This window comes from Rana temporaria, chromosome 2, assembly GCF_905171775.1.
Source record: "Rana temporaria chromosome 2, aRanTem1.1, whole genome shotgun sequence".
NCBI classification, from domain to species: Eukaryota; Metazoa; Chordata; class Amphibia; order Anura; family Ranidae; genus Rana; species Rana temporaria.
This window is the reverse complement of record NC_053490.1, coordinates 148,621,595-148,647,411: the sequence shown is the minus strand read 5'-3', so window position 1 is coordinate 148,647,411 and position 25,817 is coordinate 148,621,595. Positions and strand designations below refer to the sequence as shown.

At 42.0% G+C, this 25,817-nt stretch overlaps 1 protein-coding gene across 7 annotated transcripts in view; it reads left to right on the top strand.

Annotated features, from left to right (window-relative positions):
- DGKH (diacylglycerol kinase eta) overlaps positions 1 to 25,817 on the top strand; it is a 306,831-nt gene that overhangs the window by 46,135 nt on the left and 234,879 nt on the right. The window contains exon 1 of one of the 7 annotated variants that reach the window (XM_040341311.1): positions 20,240 to 22,866. The exons of the other annotated variants lie outside the window; for them this stretch is intronic. Within the exon in view, the coding sequence (XP_040197245.1) occupies positions 22,804 to 22,866 (63 nt within the window). The 5' untranslated portion in view covers positions 20,240 to 22,803. Of the gene's footprint in view, positions 1 to 20,239; positions 22,867 to 25,817 lie in introns of those variants that run through there. 7 annotated transcript variants of the gene reach the window in all.

The following is a 25,817-nucleotide window of genomic DNA, read 5'->3' as shown; positions in this document are numbered from 1 at the left end:
ATGAACTACGAGAACACTCATCAGCACCCTCGCAGCTCATTGAGAACTACAAGCTGTTTGCAGCTATGGCAGACAGTACTTGTTCTTCATTCATTCACAGAACTCTGTAAATGAATGATGTGGTGGTATGGGGGTGGAGCCGTGCTGTTTTAAAATTGTGACAGCGGGTGGGAGGAGAGGATCCCCCTGCCCCACTCACTGTCACAATGGGAAGGGGGATTGTCAGTGGGGAGGATGCTGGAGCATGTTACATAGTCTACCCTAAATTATGCGTTTAACGTGTTCAGAAAGGTGAACTTGGCTTTTAAATGTACTGTATGTACCCATTTGTTGTACTACCTTAAAACAGGTCAGTATTGGAGGATTTCCTTCTGAGAAAATGTATGGCAGTTACTGTACCCTATGCATGTAGAAGAAGACCTTGGACATGTATTATAAATATCCAGTAAGTGTGGGTTTAGAAATAAATTCATCCCAGTGAATACATATTTAAGTACATTGGTCAGCTCCTCTGATACAGCCAGCCCTGATTTTAAAGGACAGCTCCAGGATATCAGATCTTTGGATCAGGGCGAGATGATTTGCATTGCTTTGCTTTGCATTTCATTTCATTCTATGCCCTTAGCCCAGATAACTTCAGTTGTAAAGTTCAGGTCGTGGCACACTTTTCTGCTCAGCATGCTTCTTTACAGTTGGCTCAGTATCAAGGAAATCCCCGGAGACATCTAAATTACTGACAAGTTTTTCTGATTGGTAGCAGAGAAAAGTTCATAAATGTTCCTGGAAATGATCTTTGCTGGGGAAGAGCTGTAGAATAAAAGCACAGAGGTAGGCCCACTCATTCCATTCGTCTCACCCAATCCAGAGAGCTTACCATCGCTGAAGTTTTCTTAAAGCTCGACTCCACATCAAGTCCAAATACAAAGATAAGATGTTTTTACATGTTAATTCCAATTGATCATTTTGTCAAGACAGGGCTGAGATTTGCACATTCCTGTTAGAAGTTGGGTTACCCTTCCTTTCTATGCTGCATTTAAAGGTGAAGTTTATTTACTTTTTTTTTTGTCGTTCCCAGTTCTCCCAGCCAATCAGCTTAGCTCCGCCCTGCGCAGTCCCACCTCCCATTCGCTCTTCTTTTGACGTACAGTCGTTGGTCTCAGTTCTCACAGCCAGCCAGCTCCACCCCACTTGGTTCCACCTCTCATCTCCCCTTCCTTTCATGTGCATTCTAATGAATAACAGGGCAAGAAGATAATGTAAATGCCCACCTTCTGCTTTGTGTATACCCGTAACACAGATGGTCTCCTGCGCTCGGGAGCTTGATCACTTAGTGAACAACCAGAGTCTTCCATCGGAATAGGGAATGACCAGTGCAGAGGGATTGTGGTCACTTGACAGGGAGCAATACTGTCTAAACTTTTTTTTTTTTTTGCTTTTGGGCATATCCAGTAGGTTATTGTTTGTTTGGTGTTGACCTTCAAGGCATTAAGGTTTTACAACCACTTTAAAGCTGAAGCTCAGTTCAATTTTTGGGGGAGTTGTATAGCACCAAGGACATAATTTGCCTTTTAATGAAGTGTATCCTATATCCTGCTGGCACCACTTGCTATATGGATTAACTTAGGGCTGATACAGTGAAGAAATTGTGCCGCTCACCCTCCCCGTCAGCCCTTCTCCTCCATTCCTAAAACCCCTTGTACTTTTTTTCCCGAATGCAAAAAGTTCTATGAAAGGAGGTGGGGCATCCTGCTATACATCCATCTCTCCTCCATTCACAGAACCGTAAATGGTTTTGCGCAGAGAAGCCCTGATCCTTCACTCCTGGAGTGCCATTAAAGGTAAACCGCTTTCTGTTGGGGCACTCATGTGGGCTTGATCCTGAAATGTACTGTGTGCGTCTTGATGCACACAGTGCAGCTTATTCCCACCCCCCATTTACTGCGCACAGAATTTGACTGACAGCAGCTAATGGTGCCCCCTGTGAGAAGAGGGGAAAGAAGAACAGCACCGCTGTAGATGGACACAGTGTTGGATCTAGATTTGACTTGGGTAAGTATTCCGGGGTGGGGGGGGGGGGGGGTTAGCAGAGATGGAAAGGTTTTACCTTAAAGTGGTTGTAAAGGCAGAAGTTTTTTTATCTTGTTGCATCGCTATGCATTTAAGATGAAACTCCTATGTGCAGCAGCCCCCCCCACCCCCCAATACTTGCCTGAGCCCCATCTCTATCCAGCAATGTGCACAAATCCCTTGACTGTCCAGGACTCTCCCTCCTGATTGGCTGAGACGCAGCAGCGCCATTGGCTCCCGCTGCTGTCAATCAAAATTTAGTTAGCCGCTCAGAGTGGGGGCGGGGCCAAACGGCAGCTCTGTGTCTGAAGAGAATGGCACTGCCCCTTTAATCAAATCGAAATGTGTATACAATAACCATTTTAATAAAATTGAGATGTTTTAAAAAAAATGATACTTCCGCTTTAAGTGTTGGTGACCCCCTCACATGCCACATTTTTTTTGTAGTGGCATAAAGTGGGAGAAAAGAGGGAGAAGTTTGCCTGAGAAGTGAAAATTGCTCCTATTAAAAAGCGGATCTGGTTATTTTTTGCTTGATGGACACCTGGTGGGCAAAAGGTTCTGGTGAGCGCAGATCTTTATGTTTTCATCTGGTAGCTCACAATATTTGGAGGATCTGAATATGATCACCATTAATAGGAGCACAGTGTTTGGCTATACTAGAACGCAAATGGACTTTAATGTTGCAGATGATTTTGTTTTACTATATTACTGTATCTCACAATGTTAATATCACTATTTTTTACATTGAGGTAAGAATTATTTTGACTTGGTTTTTGTATACACACATTTTCATTTGATTTAAAACTGTAATGCAAAACTTTTTTTTTTTTTTTTTAAAGATTTGGATAAAAGAATGAGGAGTTGGCACCATTGTAGGGTTTTATTGCTGTCTGTATCCCTGTTCTATAGGTGTACTGTCTCTAATTGTCCTCTTCATCCATGAAAAATTCCAGAAATCACAATTTATGATTTTTTAACTATTTATTTGTATGATACAGCTACAAATAAGTATTTGAACACCTGTCTATCAGCTAGAATTCTGACCCTCAAAGACCTGTTAGTCTGCCATTAAAATGTCCACCTCCACTCCATTTATTATCCTAAATTAGATGCACCTGTTTGAGGTCATTAGCTGCATAAAGACACCTGTCCACCCCATACAATCAGTAAGAATCGAACTACTAACATGGCCAAGACCAAAGAGCTGTCCAAAGACACTAGAGACAAAATTGTACACCTCCACAAGGCTGGAAAGGGCTACGGGGAAATTGCCAAGCAGCTTGGTGAAAAAAGGTCCACTGTTGGAGCAATCATTAGAAAATGGAAGAAGCTAAACATGACTGTCAATCTCCCTCGGACTGGGGCTCCATGCAAAATCTCACATCGTGGGGTCTCAATGATCCTAAGAAAGATGAGAAATCAGCCCAGGACTACACGGGAGGAGCTGGTCAATGACCTGAAAAGAGCTGGGACCACCGTTTCCAAGGTTACTGTTTGTAATACACTAAGACGTTATTGTTTGAAATCATGCATGGCACGGAAGGTTCCCCTGCTTAAACCAGCACATGTCAAGGCCCATCTTAAGTTTGCCCATGACCATTTGGATGATCCAGAGGAGTCATGGGAGAAAGTCATGTGGTCAGATGAGACCAAAATATAACTTTTTGGTCATAATTCCACTAACCGTGTTTGGAGGAAGCAGAATGATGAGTACCATCCCAAGAACACCATCCCTACTGTGAAGCATGGGGGTGGTAGCATCATGCTTTGGGGGTGTTTTTCTGCACATGGGACAGGGCGACTGCACTGTATTAAGGAGAGGATGACCGGGGCCATGTATTGCGAGATTTTGGGCAACAACCTCCTTCCCTCAGTTAGAGCTTTGAAGATGGGTCGAGGCTGGGTCTTCCAACATGACAATGACCCGAAGCACACAGCCAGGATAACCAAGGAGTGGCTCTGTAAGAAGCATATCAAGGTTCTGGCGTGGCCTAGCCAGTCTCCAGACCTAAACCCAATAGAGAATCTTTGGAGGGAGCTCAAACTCTGTGTTTCTCAGCGACAGCCCAGAAACCTGACTGATCTAGAGAAGATCTGTGTGGAGGAGTGGGCCAAAATCCCTCCTCCAGTGTGCGCAAACCTGGTGAAAAACTACAAGAAACGTTTGACCTCTGTAATTGCAAACAAAGGCTACTGTACCAAATATTAACATTGATTTTCTCAGGTGTTCAAATACTCATTTGCAGCTGTATCATACAAATAAATAGTTAAAAAAAATCATACATTGTGATTTCTGGATTTTTTTTTTTTTTGATTATGTCTCACAGTGGATATGCACCTACGATAACAATTTCAGACCCCTCCATGATTTCCAAGTGGGAGAACTTGCAAAATAGCAGGGTGTTCAAATACTTATTTTCATCACTGTATGTGTATGTGTGTATATATGTATATGTATATATATATATATATATATATATATATATATATATATATATATATATATATATATATATATATATATATATATATATATATATATATATAAAAAATCCTCAGTTTAGGCTGATACGTATTCTTCTACATATTTTTGGTAAAAAAATCGCAATAAGCGTTTGATTAGTTTGCGCAAAAGTTTTAGCGTTTACAAAATAGGGGATAGTTTTATGGCATTTTTATTAATAATAATATATTTTTTTTCCATGACTTTGACATTATGGCGGACACATTGGACAATTTTGACACATTTTTGGGACCATTGTCATTTTCACAGCGAAAAATGCACTGATTACTGTGAAAATGACAATGGCAGTGGTGGGGTTAACCACTAAGGGGCGCTGTAGGGGTTAAATGTGACCTCATGTGTGTTTCTAACTGTAGGGGGCGTGGCTGTACGTGTGATGTCACTGTTCGTCGTTCCCTATGACAGGGAACAGACGATCACTGACACTGCCACAGAGAAGAACGGGGAAGGTGTGTTTACACTCGCCTCTCCCCGTTCAGCTCCTGAGACCCGATCACGGGACACCGGCAGCAATCGGGTCCGCGGGTCCCGCGCTTGCGACCCACGGCTGGGCTTCTTAAAGGGGATGTACATGTACGCCCTTGTGCCCAGTCGTGCCATTCTGTCGACGTATATCGTGTGTGTGTGTGTTTTTTTTGGTTTTTTTTTGCACATTTTAGGCTCCCAAATTATTTAAACCCCTCAAAACATCACATCTTTTCTGAAACTGTAGGATAAAAAAATTACAATTGAAATATTTGCATTGCTTTTTATAAATGTTGAAATACACCAATCGGCCATAACCTTATGACCACTGAGAGGTAAAGTGAATAACATTGATTATCACATTACAGTGGGTAGGATATATTGGGCAGCAAACATGCATTCCCTGAAGTTGATGAAGTAGAAAACCACTATCGCTCTTGTCATGTGTTTTTTCCAAGCCAAATTGTAATTATTAGGCTATTGTGCCAAGGAAGTAAAGTTGTGCCAAGGAAGTAAAACCGTTGAACTGGCTACTGGGTCATGGGCAACCAAGGTTCATTGATGCACATGGGGAATGAAGGCCGAAAAAAAATATAAAAAAACAAAAAGCTACTGTAGCTCAAAGTGCTAAAAGTTAATGCTTGTCCTGAAAGAGAAGTGTCAGAACACCCTGCATTGCAGTTTTGTAGTGTGTGAGCCCGCATAGTCACAGACAGGTCAGGGTGTCCATGTTGACCCGTGTCCACAGTCAAAAGCGCCTACAATGGGCAAGTGAGCATTAGAACTGGACCACAGAGCAATGCAAGAAGCTGGTCTAGTTTGATTTAATTACTTTTTATTTTATATTATGTTGATGTGCGTTCCTTGCCTAAGGATGAGACAATAACGGAATGCAATATAGGAAGAAGGCAAGCTGACAGAGCCAGTGTGATGCTTCGTCTAGTGAAGTCTGTGTCTCAATAAGATGGCATTTCGGACAAGACTTGATTATAAAGTCCCAGGCTAAAATGTAATCTTGACGATTATACTAAATAAGTAAAAAAAAAAAAAAAAAAAAGTGTCTTCATCCCCCCCCCCCCAAAAAAAAATACATTGTTTTGAAGTGACATTCTTTTGCTTAGAATAAATGTTTATTACAGAAGCTGATACATATAGTATCGATTATGCATACATGTGTTGCAAGGATGCACATCCTCTCGACTGAGGAACAAAGGAAGTAAAAATAATAAAAACAGCAAACAAACTTCCTGAAAGTTTTTGTTCGCTTATGTTGCCGCACCCCTCCTCCTGGTTTATGCTTAAGAATACTGTTTATTTTCAGACTCACTTCAGCCATCATACCTAGATTTATTCTGTTAATCCTAGATGTTTTTTTATTTTTTTTTAAGATTTTAGTGACAGATTATTTTTTAGGATTGTTTTATGTTTTCATTACTTCACTTTCTCTCTCTCTCTCCTTTTTTTTTTTTTTTTGTAATCTTGATCATATTAATTAAATGAGCGAGCCAACAATACCAGTGGCTATTCTTTGGCACTCTGTACTTGCAAAATATAACGCTTTTTAATTTAAAGCCCAACTCGGGGAAAATGTTAACGTATCCCTTGTAGTGGGGCTATGATCACACTGCAGGCATTAATTGCTAGTTTTGTCTAGGGTAGAGGAGAAATGCTGTATACCTACCTAAACCTTTGCTCCCCTGGCAGATGGCACTCCACCACGTTTTTGTAGTGGATCATCCCTCGGCATGAACACATCAAAAACAGGGCTGCACCCTGCTTGGGATTGCTGCACCCTGTGTCAGGATCTTGGACCACTAGAACACAGGAGAGAAGAGCTTGGGGGGGGGGGGGGGGGGGGTTGGCTCAGACAAGTAAATGTATTTTTTTTTTTTTTTTTTTTTCTGTTTTCTTTTTGTTCTAGATCTAAATGATCAACTAAACCGGGGATATGCAATTAGCGGACCTCCAGCTGTTGCAGAACTACAAATCCCATGAGGCATAGCAAGGCTCTGACAGCCACGCGCATGACACCCAGAGGCAGAGGCATGATGGGATTTGTAGTTTTGCAACATCTGGAGGTCCGCTAATTGCATATCCCTGAACTAAACCTTGATGCGTGGGCGCAGCCCCAATGAAAGGGATATTTTTTTTTATTTGCCTGTAGTTGGGCTTTAATAAAAGCTAAGATTTGGAAAATGTATTGTGGTCAGCGTCCTATCCTTTCTAATGTATTTTATTTGTACCAATCCTCTTAATACTCTTCAGTTACAGTCACTATAAAGTGGAACTTTTGATTGGTACCCGTTCTTACTCGCTTAGGCGATCAAAGTGGAACTCTGTCCCCCCCCACCCGTTTGCCTGCAGTCTTTTGGGACATGTCACAGGTCCCAGAAGGCAGCAGGACTATTCACAGAGCAGCGTGGCTTGTACAGTGGGAAGCTGACTGTGAAGCCACAAGTAGTCACAGCCGGCTTACCACGGTAAACATGCTGGTGTCAGGGCCCGGGTGAGGATGGCACTGGATCCCTGGACAGGTAAGTGTCATTTTATTAAAAGTCAGCAAGATTTATAGCTGCTGACTTATTTTGTCTTTCTAGGGTAAAGATTCTCTTTAAGACCTCAAAGAAAATGCTTCCTTCTTTTTATGCACGCTACTAGGTGCATGGTCAGACAGGTAACCATTCATGAATAATGAAAAATGACACTGGCTCTTCAGGAGTATGCTGTGTAACCAGAACCCAACAAAGGAATGAAGTGAAACCAGTGCTAACCACAGTAATCTTAAGTCTGGTTTTTATTGTCTGTTTCGTGTTTCATATTTCCCTATTTTGGTGAACAGACTATTGTGCTAAAAATAAGTTTTATGAACTATAACCTCAGCTTTAGTTTTCAGAATACAAACATTTTGTTTCTATAGACAAAGTAAAAAAAAAAGTCTTTACATATATATTTTTTTTACTTTTGTCTATAGAAACAAGTATTTGAAATATATTTTAAAGTGTATCTAAAGAGGTTGTGTGTGTGTGTGTGTGTGTTTTATTAATTATTGTAAGGAGTGTTAAAGGGTCAAAACCCATTGCTTTTTTTTTTTTTTTTTTTTTTTGCAGTCTGTGGTCCCAGTTTGGACATTTGCCTTCTGCACGTCTCCTGGTGACTAGGGTTACACTGATATTGGTACCAGTGCCAATATTGAGTATTTGCATGAGTACTTGTACTCGTGCAAATGCTTCAATACCGGAAATCTTTGCAGTGCAATTGGAGCCCATACTAAATAAATGGTCTTGAATCGCATACGATTTGAGCAGGAATGCAGTGCAATTCCTGTCTGCATCGCATGCGGGTTCCCGTACCGCCTCTGTGTGAACCCAGGCTTGTCATAATAACATCGCACTGCGTTCCTGTTCAAATTGCATGTGCTTATTTGATTGAGCCCATTAATTTAGTATGGGCTCAAATCGAACCACAAAGGTATTGGTACTTTGTATCAGGGAGTACCTAACCGGATGGTCATACTCGCCAGTAAAAAAAAAAAAAAAAAAATACGGTATCGGTGCAATCCTAATGATGACCATTGTCATTGGAGAGATGTGACATTTTACAGTACTCGATGGAACAGGATGCAATGGGTAAATACTCCTATGGCAAAATGTGTTCCAATGACTGCTGTCTCAGGGCTCTTTTACAAGTGTGACTACCCTGTGTTTAAACAGTATTTTTAAAGCTTCTTGGCTGCCCATCAATGTTTGCCATTAGTTTAAAAATGGGTATCACACAGTGCAGTACACAGAGGTTGCTGCCTGTTTCTGGGTTTTTACCAAAGATATGTAGCAGAATACATATTTGGCCCAAATTCTATGAAGAAATTCATTCTTTTTTTTTTACATTTTTTCTTTTTATATATATATTGTGAGGGATTAGCTCGTGGGGATCACCTTTTCTGAAATCACAGTCTGTAAGCAGGCACTTTCTTTTAAGTCTGGCGGATGCCAGATTTTATTTATAAACGGTTTGCAGATTAAAATAAACAAAACAGTAAATTAAATCCTTGCCGTCCGGCGCTAAACTAAACAAACAGGATCTCCTCTCTATACAGTGTGGGGCTAGTCCCTGACACCCCAAAAACATGCAGTAAAGCAAACCTTTTCAGTCCAGCACTCAGCGCTCCCCTCACTCAGGTCCCTTCCTGAGTTTCAAGCCAGAGCCCTGTTGTGCTCTCTTCCTGGACATTTAAAGTCCAGCTGGTTGTGGACTCCAGTGGACCCAAACATCCGGACCGGAACCCTAGCCAGGCCCAGAGGCTGTAAAACCCGGAATGGATTCCGGTTCAGTCTCTCATGATAGAACGTATGCGAGGTGAAATGTACCTATGATCATGTATCGCACCTCGCATAGCGTCACATATCCTCCCCCTCTGCTCAAGCCCCTGCGGCTGAGCACTTGACCCAACCATACAGTGCACACGGGAGAGGGCATCTGCATTATTTTGGAGCTTCCCTGGCCTGTGCTCCACCGTAAATTTAAAAGGCTGTAGAGCCAGGAACCACCTTGTCACACAAGCATTTTTCTCCCTGTTATCACACATCCACTTCAGGGGAGCATGGTCTGTGACCAGCTTAAATGACCTCCCCAGTAGGTAATACCTCAGGGAGTCTAAGGCCCACTTAATGGCGAGACACTCCTTTTCTACGATGGCATAATTTTTCTCGTGCTTGTTCAGCTTCCTGCTCAGGTATACCACTGGGTGCTCCTCACCATCCCTGATCTGTGACAGTACGGCCCCTAGTCCCACCTCAGAGGCGTCCGTCTGTATAACAAACTCCTGGCTAAAATCCGGGGTTACTAGTACGGGTACCATACAAAGAGCCTGTTTTAACTTCTGAAATGCCCCCTCGGCTTCGGGGTTCCATTTGACCATGACCGACCCCTTACCCTTCGTTAGATCGGTCAAGGGGGCGGCAATGGTGGCAAAATTGGGTATGAAACGCCTGTAATACCCCGTAATGCCCAGGAAGGCACTCACTTGTTTTTTATTGACTGGTTGGGGCCATTTTTGAATTGCCTCAATCTTATTGGTCTGCGGCTTGACCATCCCCCGGCCAATAACGTACCCAAGGTATTTGGCCTCCTCCAGGCCTATGGCACATTTCTTTGGATTGGCCGTGAGACGTGCTTCCCTAAGGGAATCTACGACCGCTTGTACACGGAGCAGGTGCGATTCCCAATCTGGGCTGTGGATGACCACATCGTCCAAGTATGCCGCTGCATACGAGCGATGTGGTCTCAAAATGTTGTCCATCATTCGCTGGAATGATGCAGGGGCTCCGTGCAGACCAAACGGCATCCGCTTATACTGAAACGAGCCCTCAGGAGTGGAAAAGGCAGTCTTCTCCTTGGCCGATTCAGTAAGCGGTATCTGCCAATAACCTTTCGTTAGGTCTAGGGTCGTTATGTAGCGAGCCTGTCCCAACCTGTCCACAAGTTCGTCGACCCGGGGCATCGGGTAGGCGTCAAACTTGGACACACTGTTAAGTCTTCTAAAATCATTACAAAACCTAATACTGCCATCAGGTTTTGGGACCAGCACTATGGGACTTGACCACTCACTGTGAGACTCCTCGATCACATCCAACTCTAACATATTTTTTATTTCTTCCGCAACTGCCTCTCGCCGGGCCTCTGGAATTCTATATGGTTTTACATTTACCCGAACCCCTGGTTCCGTCACTATGTCATGTTGGATCGTGTTGGTCAGTCCGGGTAAGGGGGAGAAAAAGTCTCTATTTTTCTGCACGAATGCCCTAACGTCACTTTGCTGTGCTACGGACAGAGAATCTGTGATGGGAACGTCAGGTATCACGGGTATCCGGTCTGTTGGAGGCGGGGACGTGGCCAGTAAAGTCTCTCGGTCCTTCCAGGGCTTTAAGAGATTTACATGGTAAATTTGGTGTGGTTTCCTTTTCCCTGGTTGGTAGACTTTGTAGTTTACCTCCCCCACCCTTTGGACAACCTCAAAGGGACCCTGCCACTTGGCTAAAAACTTACTTTCTACCGTGGGAACCAGTACCAACACTCTGTCCCCCGGGTTGAAAGTACGGACCTTGGCACCCCGGTTATAGACCCTCCTTTGGGCCTCCTGGGCTCGCTCCATATGTTCCCGTACTAGGGGCAGAATGGTTGCGATTCGGTCCTGCATCAAGGAGACATGCTCTATGATGCTCCTATATGGGCTGACCTCTCCTTCCCACGTTTCTTTAGCAATATCTAGCAGGCCCCTGGGATGCCTACCATACAAAAGCTCAAAGGGGGAATAGCCTGTGGAGGCCTGTGGAACCTCTCGTATGGCAAACATGAGATATGGTAGCAAAAAATCCCAGTCTCTCCCATCCTTGTCGACCACCTTTTTCAACATACTCTTCAATGTTTTATTAAACCTTTCGACCAGACCATCTGTCTGGGGGTGGTAGACAGAAGTACGGAGATGGGAGATTTTGTACAATCTACACAATTCCTTGGTAACCCTTGACATAAAAGGGGTGCCTTGATCGGTCAAGATCTCTTTTGGGATCCCCACTCGACTAAACACCTGGACTAATTCCTTGGCAATAACCTTGGCGGAGGTGTTACGCAAGGGTATGGCCTCAGGATAGCGAGTCGCATAGTCCAGGATCACCAGAATATGCTGGTGACCCCGGGCAGATTTCACGACCGGCCCCACCAGGTCCATGCCAATCCTTTCAAAGGGGACCTCAATTATTGGTAGAGGAACAAGGGGGCTGCGAAAATGGGGCGATGGTGCTGACATTTGGCACTCGGGGCACGATTCGCAGTACTCCTTGACCTCTGCATGCAAACCGGGCCAGAAGAATCTTTGGGCGATTCTCTCCCTGGTTTTTTCGACCCCGAGATGTCCCCCCATAACATGACCATGGGCCAGGTCTAGCACCACCCTGCGAAAGGGTTTGGGAACCAGTAGCTGTTCTACCTCTTCCTCTCCATGTTTTATCACTCGATATAACAAATTGTTTTTAATTGCCATGTAGGGAAAGGACACCACCCAATTAGGATCCACCGGTTCCCCATCCAACACCTTAACATTTTCCCTGGCATTTATGAGGGTGGGCTCTCGCAGCTGCTCGGTACAGAAATCCTCCCTCCTGACCTCCAAGTCGGGTACCACATTTTGGCTACTCTCCATGTCAGGGTCAGGCAAGGTTTCCTGTTCATTACCCTCAAGCTGGGTGCTAGCTTCTAAGTCCTCCGGTTCCCCAGCCATGGCAGGGAAAGGAAGAGGATCTCCGGCTTCCTCGATCCCACCAACAGCATGCCCTTCCCTTTGGCAAAACGGGTCTGGTGAGAGTTCTCGAGTTTCCCCAGTAGGGGAAACGCTATCTACTGGCCTCCCTTCACTCTCTCATAACTTCCAAAAATGAGGAAAGTCTCTCCCCACTAAGGCTTCATGGAGCAGTGAAGGTACCACCCCCACTGAATGTGTTACACAGCCCCAGGGGGTATCAACCTCAACCACCGCTGTCTGGTAGTCCCGAGTGTCCCCATGGATGCATATTACCCCAATACAACTGGGGTGTAGTTTTGCGGGGTCTACACACGCACTCCTGACTAAGGTCACCACACTACCAGAGTCTAGCAGGGCTGTAAGAGGCTTGCCATCTATTGAAATAACGCACATTTGTTTTTCAAGGCGACTCTGACTTGTCGCAACACATGCGACCTGTGCAAACAGAGAAATGCGTCTTACCCTATCAACATAATCACATTGCATAGGTTCATCATTTAGAGGGCAATCTGCAGCAATATGGCCTAATGCATGGCAACGAAAACACCGTATTTGCCCTACCCCCAGTCCTTTTAACGGTCCCAAAAACCTTCCTGGCTTCTTTGGCCAGTCTCTAGGTCTAGGACCTACAGTCTCATCTGCTGTAACAACAGTCTTATCCACTCTCCCCAAACTCTTGAACCCCGGAACAGTCTTACCCGAACCGTTGGGAGATCTTGCACCCCGAGACACACCGAAGTGGGGCGTAGGTGGGTTTATCAAGTCCTCAGTAGCACTGTACCTCTCCACTAGGTCCACCATTTGGGCTGCAGTGTTGGGGTCCCCCTGTCCGACCCACTTTCTCAGGGTAGCAGGGAGCGCACGCAGGTACCGGTCCATTTTCAGAAAAGTGCCCGCATTCTCCACCACGTGTGAGGGATTAGCTCGTGGGGATCACCTTTTCTGAAATCACAGTCTGTAAGCAGGCACTTTCTTTTAAGTCTGGCGGATGCCAGATTTTATTTATAAACGGTTTGCAGATTAAAATAAACAAAACAGTAAATTAAATCCTTGCCGTCCGGCGCTAAACTAAACAAACAGGATCTCCTCTCTATACAGTGTGGGGCTAGTCCCTGACACCCCAAAAACATGCAGTAAAGCAAACCTTTTCAGTCCAGCACTCAGCGCTCCCCTCACTCAGGTCCCTTCCTGAGTTTCAAGCCAGAGCCCTGTTGTGCTCTCTTCCTGGACATTTAAAGTCCAGCTGGTTGTGGACTCCAGTGGACCCAAACATCCGGACCGGAACCCTAGCCAGGCCCAGAGGCTGTAAAACCCGGAATGGATTCCGGTTCAGTCTCTCATGATAGAACGTATGCGAGGTGAAATGTACCTATGATCATGTATCGCACCTCGCATAGCGTCACAATATATATATATATATATATATATATATAATTTTTTAAAGGCAGGAAGTACATATTTTTATTTTATTTTTAGTTTTTATTCGGTTTTAAGTGGTTAAAGTCAGCAGCTGCAAAAACCTGTTTTAGTAAACACACACTCACCTGTCCCACGATCCAGCGGTGCACTCACCCCAGCCGCATTCTCCCTGTGTCCGCCCTTGGCGATGCAGGCATCTCTACTATGGGCACCCAGCTGTGACAACTTGCGGCTTCTCAGCCGTGTGCCCACTGTGCATGTGCGAGCAGCGCTGCACCCTGTGACTGGTTCCAAAATCTTCTAGGAAGACTTTGGGAAGGAGAGCTTCCGCTTCCCTCGCCTAAGGGGACCAGAACAAAACTGGGAGTGGGTACCTGTCAAAATCAGGTACCTGCTCCCACCCTTGACCAGAAAAGTTCAGTTTCACAAACCGCAGCCGGAGAGGAGGCCTTAAAGAGGAAGTTCCACTTTTGGGAACTCCACTTTAACGTGCAAACGTTTTGCCCACGCTGGGGCTAATTGTTTTTCTTATTTTGTTTATAGATATGTATAAAAAAAAAAAAAACAGTGGGGATCAAATGCCACCAAAAGAAATATCTATTTGTGCAAAAAAATTATATACATTTTGTATGGGTCCAGTGAACTACGATTGAGCAACTCCAGACACTTTCTGGTTGTACCGAGCAGCTGTGTGGTAACACCGTTTTGGTTCTGTGTGCAAGGAAAAGCATCATGCCAGCCAGCAATACTAACTGTGCGAGGCAGGAGCAGAGACATTGAGCATTATTGCCAGTGGCAAGGCTTTTTGTGTCAAAGTGGTGGTGCCAGCGAGTGACCATAAGAATCTTTGCATGCTCCTCTTAAGCTGGACCACGTCAAGTGTCAAAGAGATCCAAGTATATGAATCCATCTGGTAGAGAATTCACAAAAATGTCTGCCGTCAAACCACAACTTAACTACACCTCATAGCAGATCATTTCTTCTACACTGCTTCCCACTTAAGCATTTCCCACTAGCAAAACACTTTCAAGGCTGTATGACAAGCCTTCTTAAAGCTTTTTCAACGGTACAAAAACGTGTCAGAATCACTATGGGGGTTATTTACAAAAGGCAAATACACTTTGCACTACAAGTGCAAACTGCATTGAAAGTGCACTTGGGGACATGCAAGGAAAATAAAAAACAGCATTTTAGCTTGCACATGATTGGATGATAAAATCAGCAGAGCTTCCCCTCATTTCAGATCTTCCCCTCAGATCTACAGCGACTGCACTTCCAAGTGTACTTTCAGTGCAATTTCAAGTACACTTTACACTTGTAGTGCAAAGTGGATTTGCCTTTCGTAAATAACCCCCTATGTGTGATAACGAGCGTTTTGCTTCATATCCAGCACACATGTGAACAAGCCCCAAGAGGGTATTTCCCCTCACTTTTGGAGTTTTTTTTTTTTTACTTCCTCCTGCAGGCAGCAAAAAAAAGAAATCTACTTTCTTCATATAGATAAAAAAATATCTCTATATAAAATATACATATATAAGGTTTGTTGAAAGAAAATATGTTGCTTTACCCTGAATGGGCAATGCAAAGGCTTGCTTTAATCTTTTCGTGTGTGTGCAGGATAAGATTATCCATAACTAAAATTATACCTGTACTCTTTGACTTCTAGTCTGTCACATTTCTTAAGCATTCTTTCACCCATTGATTTCTTTGCTGGCTTTTCACTTGAGTAGGTCGGAGTACTTAATTAAAATCTTATACTTTTGAAACGTGGTTCTTTTCCTTTTTTCTAGCTATTTCACCAGGTGATCCAGCCAGTCAGTCGATTGTTTTTTCAACATAAATTCTGCAAATGTATCAGTCAGTGTTGAGACAAACCATTTACCACTAACGGAGGTTCAGCTTTATTTCTTTTTGTGAAATTGTTATCCCAAATGGAAAAAAACCTGCTTTCTGTAACTACTTATAAAGTGTTTAGCTGGAGTTGAGCTTCAATTTTTTTAAGCTGGACATTTTTATTTTCAACCAATGGGTTAGGCCCCTTTCAGACGTCCGCTCCGCCTGTCCGTTATTACAAGTCCGTTAACGGACTTGTAATACATCCCTATGGGATCGCGTCAGTTAGCGGATGGAGCATCCGCTAACGTCCGCGTCCGTCTAGATTCGGTTTTCGGACGGAAGAAAACCCTATTTTTCTTCCGTCCGGCGGAATGGAACTGATGCAGACGGACAGACGGTCTGTCTGCATCCGGTTCCCCATAGGGCAGAGCGGAGCTGAGACAGGGCGGTCTCTGCACTGTGTGCGGGGACCGCCCTATCCGCCGACAGCTCAGCGGGGATCCCCGCTGAGCCGACGGAGACACACGGAGCGGACCCAGAAACGGTCCGCTCCGTGTGAAAGAGCCCTATAATGAAAAAAAAAAACTGACCCTATTCCCCCATCCTCACATTTGAGGTGGATAGGGGAATCCTCTCTGCAGGACTTTCCCGTTATCAGAACACATTGATCAGCGATGCAGGCTATAGCTGTTCAAGTGGCTAAAATCCAACAGGGTGGTTGAACAGAACTTGATCGGTAGACCGACTTCTATTCAACCACAGTAACCAGTCTTGGATCAAAATTTGGCTGATCCTTCCGAATTGGCCACATTTTAATCCATGTGTGGGCACCGTTGGTCAAGTTCATCTAATGCTATGCTTGTTGAATGCCTTGGGGCGAATAGACCCTACCGCCCGTAGTCGTGTATATCTTTACAGTGTGTGTGAGACATGCGCTGTCAAGTTGCAACTTCTGGTTGGTGTTTAAGCCGGTCTAGCTCCCCTATTCATCCCCAATCTACTTGCATAACCTTTTATGTAGCTGCCTGAGGAAGAAGGAAGATAAATACTATCGAGTATAATTTGTGACAGCACCAAGTCTCATGAGGCTGCTGATATCTCATCCAAGATGGTGATGTTATCTTAGGACTTTAGATGTCTACACAAGGGAAGCATGTACAGGTAAATAACATGAATAAATCACATTAAATTAATGGTCTGGTGACAGGGTCTCTTTTAAGCCATTGCAGGCGATACTTTACAAAGCTCTTTGTTTAGATTGCTTGTGTTAGTAAACTGGAGATAGCTGTAAGAAAACTGATATTTAGGTAAAGATTACAGATCGTAGCTCTATTTCAAAGATCTTTCTCCACTGTAGTTACAAGTTGTGTCTTTTGTGTAAAAGTAATCAGCTTGATAAATAATGTACTTTTCATTTTTATAGCTGTCATTGCATTATTTAAAGGTGTTCTATATTTAGACAGTTCCTGGTCAGGGTGGTGTATGTTTGCTGTTGTAGTACAAGTGGATACATGAAACCACCAGTACAGCAAAGTGCAGGAAGAAGCCAAACAAAAACGTAATCTTGTACTCGTAACCCTTAAATAGGGCTCAATTCTGTACAAAATGCACCTAGATCTGTGTAATGTTTTCATATGAAACGCAAACTGTGTTTAGTTCTTGTTTATTGTGAATGTCATCATGCATGGCTTTTCCTCTATAGGTCATTGAGACGTTAAACTTACAACTGCAATGTATGTTGTAGGCCCATTAGAATGCCCCTGAAGGGTTACAAAACCTTGCAATAAAATATGCTGTTTTTAGTTTTAAGAATGGAAGATATCCTTGTGAGATGTGTCATGATGAACTAGAGCAATAAATGCCTATTCATAACAAAATGGTTATGCTAAAGGAGAACTCCAGCTACAACAAAGATAAATATTACATTTCTAACTGTGAAAATATGGACCAGAATGGTTAAAAAACTAATTTGCAAAGGTATATCGAATTCATAAAATGTTTGATCTGTACCAGTAATCTCCAAACTGTGGCCTGTGAGCCAAATGCAGGCCTTTGCTGGCCTTTACCCGACCCCTGAGACTCTATTCCTCCCACTGATATAAGGCACAATTCTCTTCACTTGCACCAAAAGTGGGCCATGATTCTTCCCAATGACATCAAAGATGGGGCACGGTTTCTCCCACTGACAACAACAATGCACTATTCCTCCCACTGACACCAACAATGGGGCACAATTCCTTCCAATTATGGGGCACTTTTTCTCCCACTGATATCACTGATGGGGCACCATTCCTTCTACTGGCACCAACAATGGAGCATAATTCCTTCCAATGACCACCGCTGGGGCACTATTTCCCTCACTAGTACCAGTGACTACCACAAGTGCTATGTACAGTAATATTTTTTTTTTAACTCCCACTGACGCCAGGGGACTTTCTAACCTCATTGGCCACGGTCCAGCTCTTCTAAGGTCTAAAGGACAGCTAACTAGTCCTTTTCTTTAGAAAGTTTGGAGACCCCTGGTTTATACAAATTAGCTGACCCCATAATACACAGATGTAGGCAAATACTAGTAACAGGATTGTGTTGAAAAGAGGGAGAGATGTTGTGATGCAGTTGCACAGCATATTCAGTGTTGTGTTTAAATGGAGTCTATCTTCATAAAGAGTATGAAGCTGTTAACAAAGGGTGACACGCTCACCAGAGAACAGCCCAGGGCAACTCATTATACCTCAGAACTACTCTTCGTTAATACATTGCAATTTACACCCTAATATCGCCAGCCTACACAGTGTGTGGACAGGCTACTAAATTGCCCATTTTTCTGCCACATCAGTGTTTCAGCACATCAGAGCGAAGAACATCCGTCTTTACCAGACAACTTATTCTAGAAGAAAGCCTATGCTTATATTTCTCTCTTCATTCTTTGCATCTCGCAATGCTGTGCCACTTCCTGCTGTAGCCTTTGTGAATAGACTCTTCTTCTCCTTTCACCTGTCCTGAACCATTACGAGCCTTTCTGAGTTTTTACATTGCGGCACCGCTAAAATGTTTTGTGTGACAACCCTGACTGAAACAGGAACACAGTCTCTGTGACGCCATCTGACCTTTCTTACTGAATGAAGTGCAATGGCAGACAGTTTGGCCATAAGCTAGAGCTGAGTGTGTTCCCTGCCACTTGGAGGGAGTTGGCTAGAACTGTGTATCAGACTGAGATGTACAGCCCACTGTAATCTGCCACAATTTTTGGAGTTATACCTTGAGGTCCTATTCACACTTATGTACACATGTTGTAGTCCATGTGGAAATGAACATGCATGGTGTTATTGGCTTTAAAGGTTTACCTTTGAAAAACACTAAACTGCACAACATAGATGTGAACTAGTCACCTAGAAAATAATAGAATATGTAATTGGCATACATTTTCATGCAGTAAATTCATGGGTTATACTGCAGGAAAACAAAAAATGGACCTAAAGCTAGCTTCACACCTATGTCTCTGTTTCTGTTTATTGCTTTGTACAAGTGTGTTGTCATGCATTTTAACAAATGCACTGCCATTCTTATCAAAGCCTTAAAAACACGTATTGACTGACAAAAATGTGTTTTGCATGTCAGTGCATTGAATGTATATGTAAACGAGCACCATTAAAAGCAATGGCAATCCACTACATATGTATTTAAAGTGGTGGTTAAACACACCCATTAAAGAGGAACATTTTGCCCTTATCATAAACATTGCAACCAGGGCAACTTTAGTAATGTTACACACTGGGGTTTATTTACTAAAGGCAAATCCACTTTGCACTACAAGTGCCCTTGGAAGTGCATTCGCTGTAGATCCGAGGGGGACATGCAAGGAAAAATTAAAAACAGCATTTTTGCTTGCACATGATTGGATGATAAAATCAGCAGAGTTTCCCCACTATTCAGATCTTTCCCTCAGATCTACAGTGACTGCACTTCCAAGTTCACTTGTAGTGCAAAGTGGATATGCCTTTAGTATATAGACCCCATTGCCTGCAAATCAACAGTTCTTGTTGGTCAGTGTGTACAGCAGTCTGTCCGACAGAAGCCAGTCTAAGAACCTGCTTTTGCTAAAGGAAATTGATGGAAAACCAGAATCCAATTAGCGCTTACAGCCAATGGCTGAGATCTCTGATCAGTGTATACTGGCTGCAGGGGGTGGGTAAAGGGGAGTCTGCCTCTGTCGTCTGTTGGAATACAATAGCACAGCAGGGATTGGGTAGGATCTGTCAGGTCTTTTTAAAAATGCATAGGTGTGAATGGGCTCTAAAATCAACCATACACAGGGGGAGAGAGAAATTGTAATGCTATTATTACAGGTATTAAGTGTGAATAGGTATTTTGCACTACTGTGAGTAGATGGTGAATGTGAAAACTACAGAAAAAGTGATAAAGAACTCAAAAGATGAACAATCTAACAGTGTTCACCATACACAAAATCAAATATAAATACAGAGGTGATCTCGCGCTTGAGTGATACTACTACAAACACTAAAAAATACCCTATTGAGGGAAAATAATATTAAATGTGAAAATAATGTTCAACGTGGAAATGATAAAAAAATAAAAATATATAGGAATATTGAATAAACAAAGAATATGTAAAACGATCAATATATAATGTCCTGCAACTTCAAAGATGTAGAAAAAGTCTATGTAATCTCTATAATGAATAAATAAATGGTCCAAGTAAAATGAGGTAACTTGATGAATCTAGGACCTTCCTGTAAGATAAATGGCAATCTGCGGGAATGTACAAGTCCCAATGGGAATGTCCACAATGAAATAAATGAATGATGCTTGTTATCCACAGACTGGTCTCCCAGAACTCTCACCTCAATTTATGTAGCAATTCACATTGTGTATGTGATCCAGCCTCGAACATACTCTCTCTTCTACTCTCTCCAACTCTGTGGTAACTCTATCTGTCAGCCTCTGCTGTTCCTGCAAGTGGCCAATTTCTTCCACTGACCTGTCACACTATGCGATTACATAGACTTTTTCAACATCTTTGAAGTTGCTGGACATTATGTATTGATCGTTTTACTTATTCTTTGTTTATCATCCAATATTCCTATATTTTATTTTTTTAACATTTCCACGTTGAACATTATTTTCACGTTTAATATTATGTTCCCTCAATAGGGTATTTTGTAGTGGTATCACTAGCGCGAGATCACCTCTGTATTTATATTTTTATAACCAGTATGAATATAGCGCCATCAATTTACACATCACTTTACTTTCTCTCTTTTTTCTTTTTTTTTTTAAGCTACAGAGCACCACAGGCACCCTGGTATTAGATGGTTTTGGTAAACCTGAAGAGAAAAACCTGCAGGAAAACTGATGGTGTGTGTGGGGCTTTAGGTCCCTAACGCACATTCATACATACAAATACTAGGTCTAATTTCCTCCTAATTTCATGTATGGGTGTCACAGGGGCAGAGACTAAGAGGAAATCTAATAAGTGGGTTCAAAGACAGCAAGAAAACATTCAGTTTAACTAAAGGCCAAACTCATTTGTTTTTGTTTTGAATAGGTTGGAGAGGGATTAGAACACTTGTCAGTTAATTTTTATTACTTTTTTTGGTGTCCCCCATTGGGGAGATTCACCCTGCCTATTTTTCATGTTTACCATTATCGTCAAAAGTGAAAGTAAAAGAAAATCCCAAATTTTGGGTTGACACCAGAACAGTAATAGAGGGGAAATCTTCCAATAGGGACACTAGTTCTGGTGACCATGTTGATACACTAGAAGTCCCTCACTTTTGAAGGGATTTCCTCTGACTTCCTGTTTTGGCTATGGGACATGAAGGGAAGGGGAATCTCCCCAATGGGACACAAATGGAAAAAAATAAATAAAAGGAAAAATAAACTACTAATGGGGCTTATAACCTTCCCTTACAATACATAAAATGTTAAAAAAAATATTGAATTCTTTTTTTTTTTTAAAACTGCACTTGCGCTTGACGCATATAATGTGGATAGAAAGGAATTGGCTTCATTAAATTTTAATGGTAGGGCCAGTGAGCAAATATTGTGATTGGATCCAGGTCTTTGCTCCCTTGTTAATGGAACTCTACTATCTGGATTTAGAGTCCAGCATAAAGTCCTGGGGACCACACATTTTAATAAGCAAGTCTCATGGCTGAAGCATTTTTTTTTTTTGCCCACTACATTGGTCCTAAACTCCCAATTTTTCAGCATTGAATTAGGACAGGATTGGCCAACTGATCTTGCCCATTGCCTGAGATAAAGATTCTGGTCTCAGTTCCAGAGTTGATTTGTCCCATATGGTGACATTATTGCATCAATGTAGACTTATTCTTTGTAACTTGCTGAATGATGCAAACTTCTTCAAATGAATAATATGAGTATATTTTTATGATTGCCGTGTTCGCATATTCTAGTCATTTTCTTGTTTGCTATATGTGTGCTTACAGTTGAGCACTTTTCTTGTTTGCTTGATGGAAGACAAGCTGGTGCTCACTCTACTTAACCATGGATGTGCAGATTGCCTGTTCTGTTGCTGCCTTATTTACTTACAGAGCCTTTATGTTTCCGTGATGAATTGGAAAGGGAAAGATTTGGGCCTGTAGATGGTGGTGTAGATAAGAACTGAAAACAAGCTATTATCTGTTTCATTTTCTGGCAGTTACAATTATGGAGGAAATGACTGGCTGTCTTTACCTTACTAACAGAGCAATTTACCATATTTTATCATTGATCACATCTAATTACAAACTGTGTCTGTTTGAACTCTAAATGGTGTAAAAGCTGCCTTTAAAAAGGACTACATTAATGGACATTAGGAAACTAGGCAAATTCAATTTTCTAATTACATTTACTGTGCAGATCAAATATACACAAACCAGATTTAAATGCCAGATGTCCAATTCAATTTAACTACATATACATTACTTGTTTTTTGTGTAAAGCATCAAATTTGGGAGCTAGCTCACAAACTTGGTGTTCCTCATAAATCTCGCTGCAGATGAGATTTTAGCTGGACTTTTTCTCCTCGCTCTGAGCCTAGTTCCTTCCCATTTTGGTCCTTTGCCAGTAATCTTCGGCATGCAGAAGCTGGCTCTTTCCTTTGCCTTTTCCATAAAGCACTTGGGTACTGACAAGCGTTCCACACACAGCTCCGAACTTGGGGCGTATGTAAATGTGGGATCAAGCTATCCTTTTCTGGAATTCTTCCTCTCAGACAGTAAATGTTTGTCTTGAGGTACGTATTTTTGCTTCACCCTGATCAAAGTGCTGTTACGAGTTTTTATAAAGTCTGAACTTTCCGGTACCACTTATTCTTTAAATATGTTTATTGAAATGTTGTGCGTGTTTTTAGAAAGTGGAAATGAATCGCCCTATCTTAGGTCTGCTGGTTGTTTGCCTTATACTGCTTGAACAGCATCATTAACAATTTCTCTAGAAGTCTGCAGGGAACAGTTGTTTCTTGTTTACTTAAAACCACTATTTGCAAATGACATGTATTTTCTATATTGCTGAACATTTTAAGAAACCTTCCAATCAAATGTTTGTTTTAGTAAAGGATGGTGAGGAAAGATTTTTGATTGGTAGAATCTATTTGTCTTTTTTTACAAAAATCTATTTAGTTTATATGTATAGCAACACGCATTGTACATAAGTAATACATTGGATACAAATATACAAAAATACCAGCATGCCTGCCGTGAGTATGGCAACTTAAAGAATATACAGAAAAGAATACTTGCTTATTCTTTATGTAAAAATGATGCCAGAGGTTGGAATAACTAGTGATTTTAAGTTTAATTAGTAGCGTTGCATATAATTGTCTTATGAGCGGGTTATTTTTTTTTATAAAGTTTAGCTCATGTTTATTTTGTGAAAAAAAAACGTTGCTTGTATATACGTAATGCAAAATGGAGCGGTCATATTGCTGTTAAGTATAGTTTTTTAATTTGCTAATATAAAGCACATGATTTGTAAAGGAAAGCAATAAGGCTATTCACTTTCTTACCATTTCTGTGCTGCAGGTCGTATCGGTTGCCAATGTGCGTTACATGTGCAATGCTAACAGAACTTTTTTCTCTGGTCTTACAAAAAATATAAACTTATTTAAACAAAACAGCTAATGTCTTTGGGAAAGGCACTGCTTGAAAGCAAGGTTTTAGATGCTCATGAAGCAGTATCCTTTAACAGGTATGTATATAATATATCTATCTGTTTAAATGTATGGAGCGAAGCTGAACTCCAGTCCTACTTTCAGTCTTGCACAGTTGTACAGGCCCCCCTCCTGTATTGAAATTCCTTATTCTGATTTCACTGCATACTGTAAGCTTTTCAAAGGGTGCATTAAAAGCTGTAGCAAATCCAAGAGAGCTGACCCTATTTCTTGGTTGGAGGATGTACAGTTTCTTCTAACCCTTTACTCCCCAGACTTATTGTCCCTTGCCTGTCTTGTTCATAGGTTGAATTTCAGTCATGAAGGCGCAGCGTCACTTGTGGGCATTACCTGGAAGGTCTTCACGTAAATGCAGCCTGCCTTGGAATGCTGGGTTCTAAAGACTGATGTCCAGCGATCAAGGTGTTTTGATCTTTACCTAACTCCCCCCAAGAGCCAACATACTGCTTGCATTAGGGCTGAGGGCTCTTCAGCGTACTACTGGGACAATGGTTTCAGAAAGCTATGTGCAGCATGCTGCAAGCCCCTTCATTGCTTAGAGAAGGACAGGGACCCATTGATGTCAGTTTTAATTAGCTGGCTATGGGGGAGGAAAGGCAAAATTTATAAATATATTAAACTACAGATTTAAAAACCTACTGTACAAGATGTGATTATGAGTTGCGAATAAATGTAATGATTTATAGTTATACACAATTGATCTTTTGACCATTCCATTAGACTTTTGTATTACAATGTGGTGTAAGCACTGGAAACAAGGTTGCTTGAGACTAGTTGAAGTTAAGATTTAGGAGATGCTGAAGGTGGTAGCTTTTTGTCATTACTATGAACCTTGTCATATGTCTAAAATTGATAAAAATATTTTATTTCAAACTACAGTTGATTAGCTTGTGACAGATCGGATATGGCAATGTGTTGATTTTATACTTCCCTTAGGTACCTTAGAGTTGTCCAATTTGGGCATTCTGGCTCAGTTTTCATTGTAGTTTAATCCAAACCATGCTGCTTTATTACTATTTGGTTAGCTGCTTGGAAAGATGGTAGGCATTTGTTCTGAGCATCCTAATTTCAAATGACTGGACCCAGTTTTACTAAATGGTATAATACAGTCTATAGTAAGGAAATGGGACTATGCAGTGATCGTTGGTGTCCTGATGGCAGGTCTTGCAGTCTGTTCTTCGGATACTTTTCCATTTTTTTGGTGTTTACTAAAAATCAAACTTTCTCTTTTGGTTGAATAACATAGCAGTGTCTAAAGCTGGCTGTCAGAACAATTAGACTCTTGGATGTTCGTTCAAAGCCCAGTCACACACACAGCAATGGAAAATGCATGTCAGACAAGCTGTCCATACAGTGGTACGCTCAAAGTCAATAGTTCTCTGGTTAAACAGTGCTCCAGGCAAATATAAAAATACTTCCTTCATTTAAGTTATTTCATGAGACATTAAATTCTGCTCCTAGAACTACCCAAAAGCTAGTGTTATGCTACTTTCCTACAAGCCCCTGTAAAGCAAAGTATATAGGCAAAGAGTTGGAAGTCATGGACTGTGAACCAAAAAGACTTCATTATATTCCCAACTCTGTCAGTCTGTTTTTGTCCCCCCCCCCCCCTCTTTGAATCAATGGAAACTGGATGAGTTATGTTAAAGGGGTTGTAAAGGTTTTTTTTTTTTTTCTAAACCGGTTCCTTTAAACTAGTGCATTGTTGGTTCACTAACCTTTTCCTTAGATTTTTCCCTTCTATTTTTTTTTTTGTTTGTTTTCTTTGTCTGAATTGCTCACTTCCTGTTTCTCCTCAGTAAGCTGTTCTGGCTGACTAACCCCCAGCCAGAATGACTCGGATGATGGGGGCAAGCTTACTGAGGAGGAACAGGAAGTGAGAAATTCAGACTAAGGAAAAAAAACATTTAGGGCCAGTTCACACCAGACCCAGTTCCATTCAGTTCTGTGTGTTTTTTTTTTCTGCACAAAATGCATGCACAGTGTTTTCCATGTATTCCAATGGCTCTAGTTCA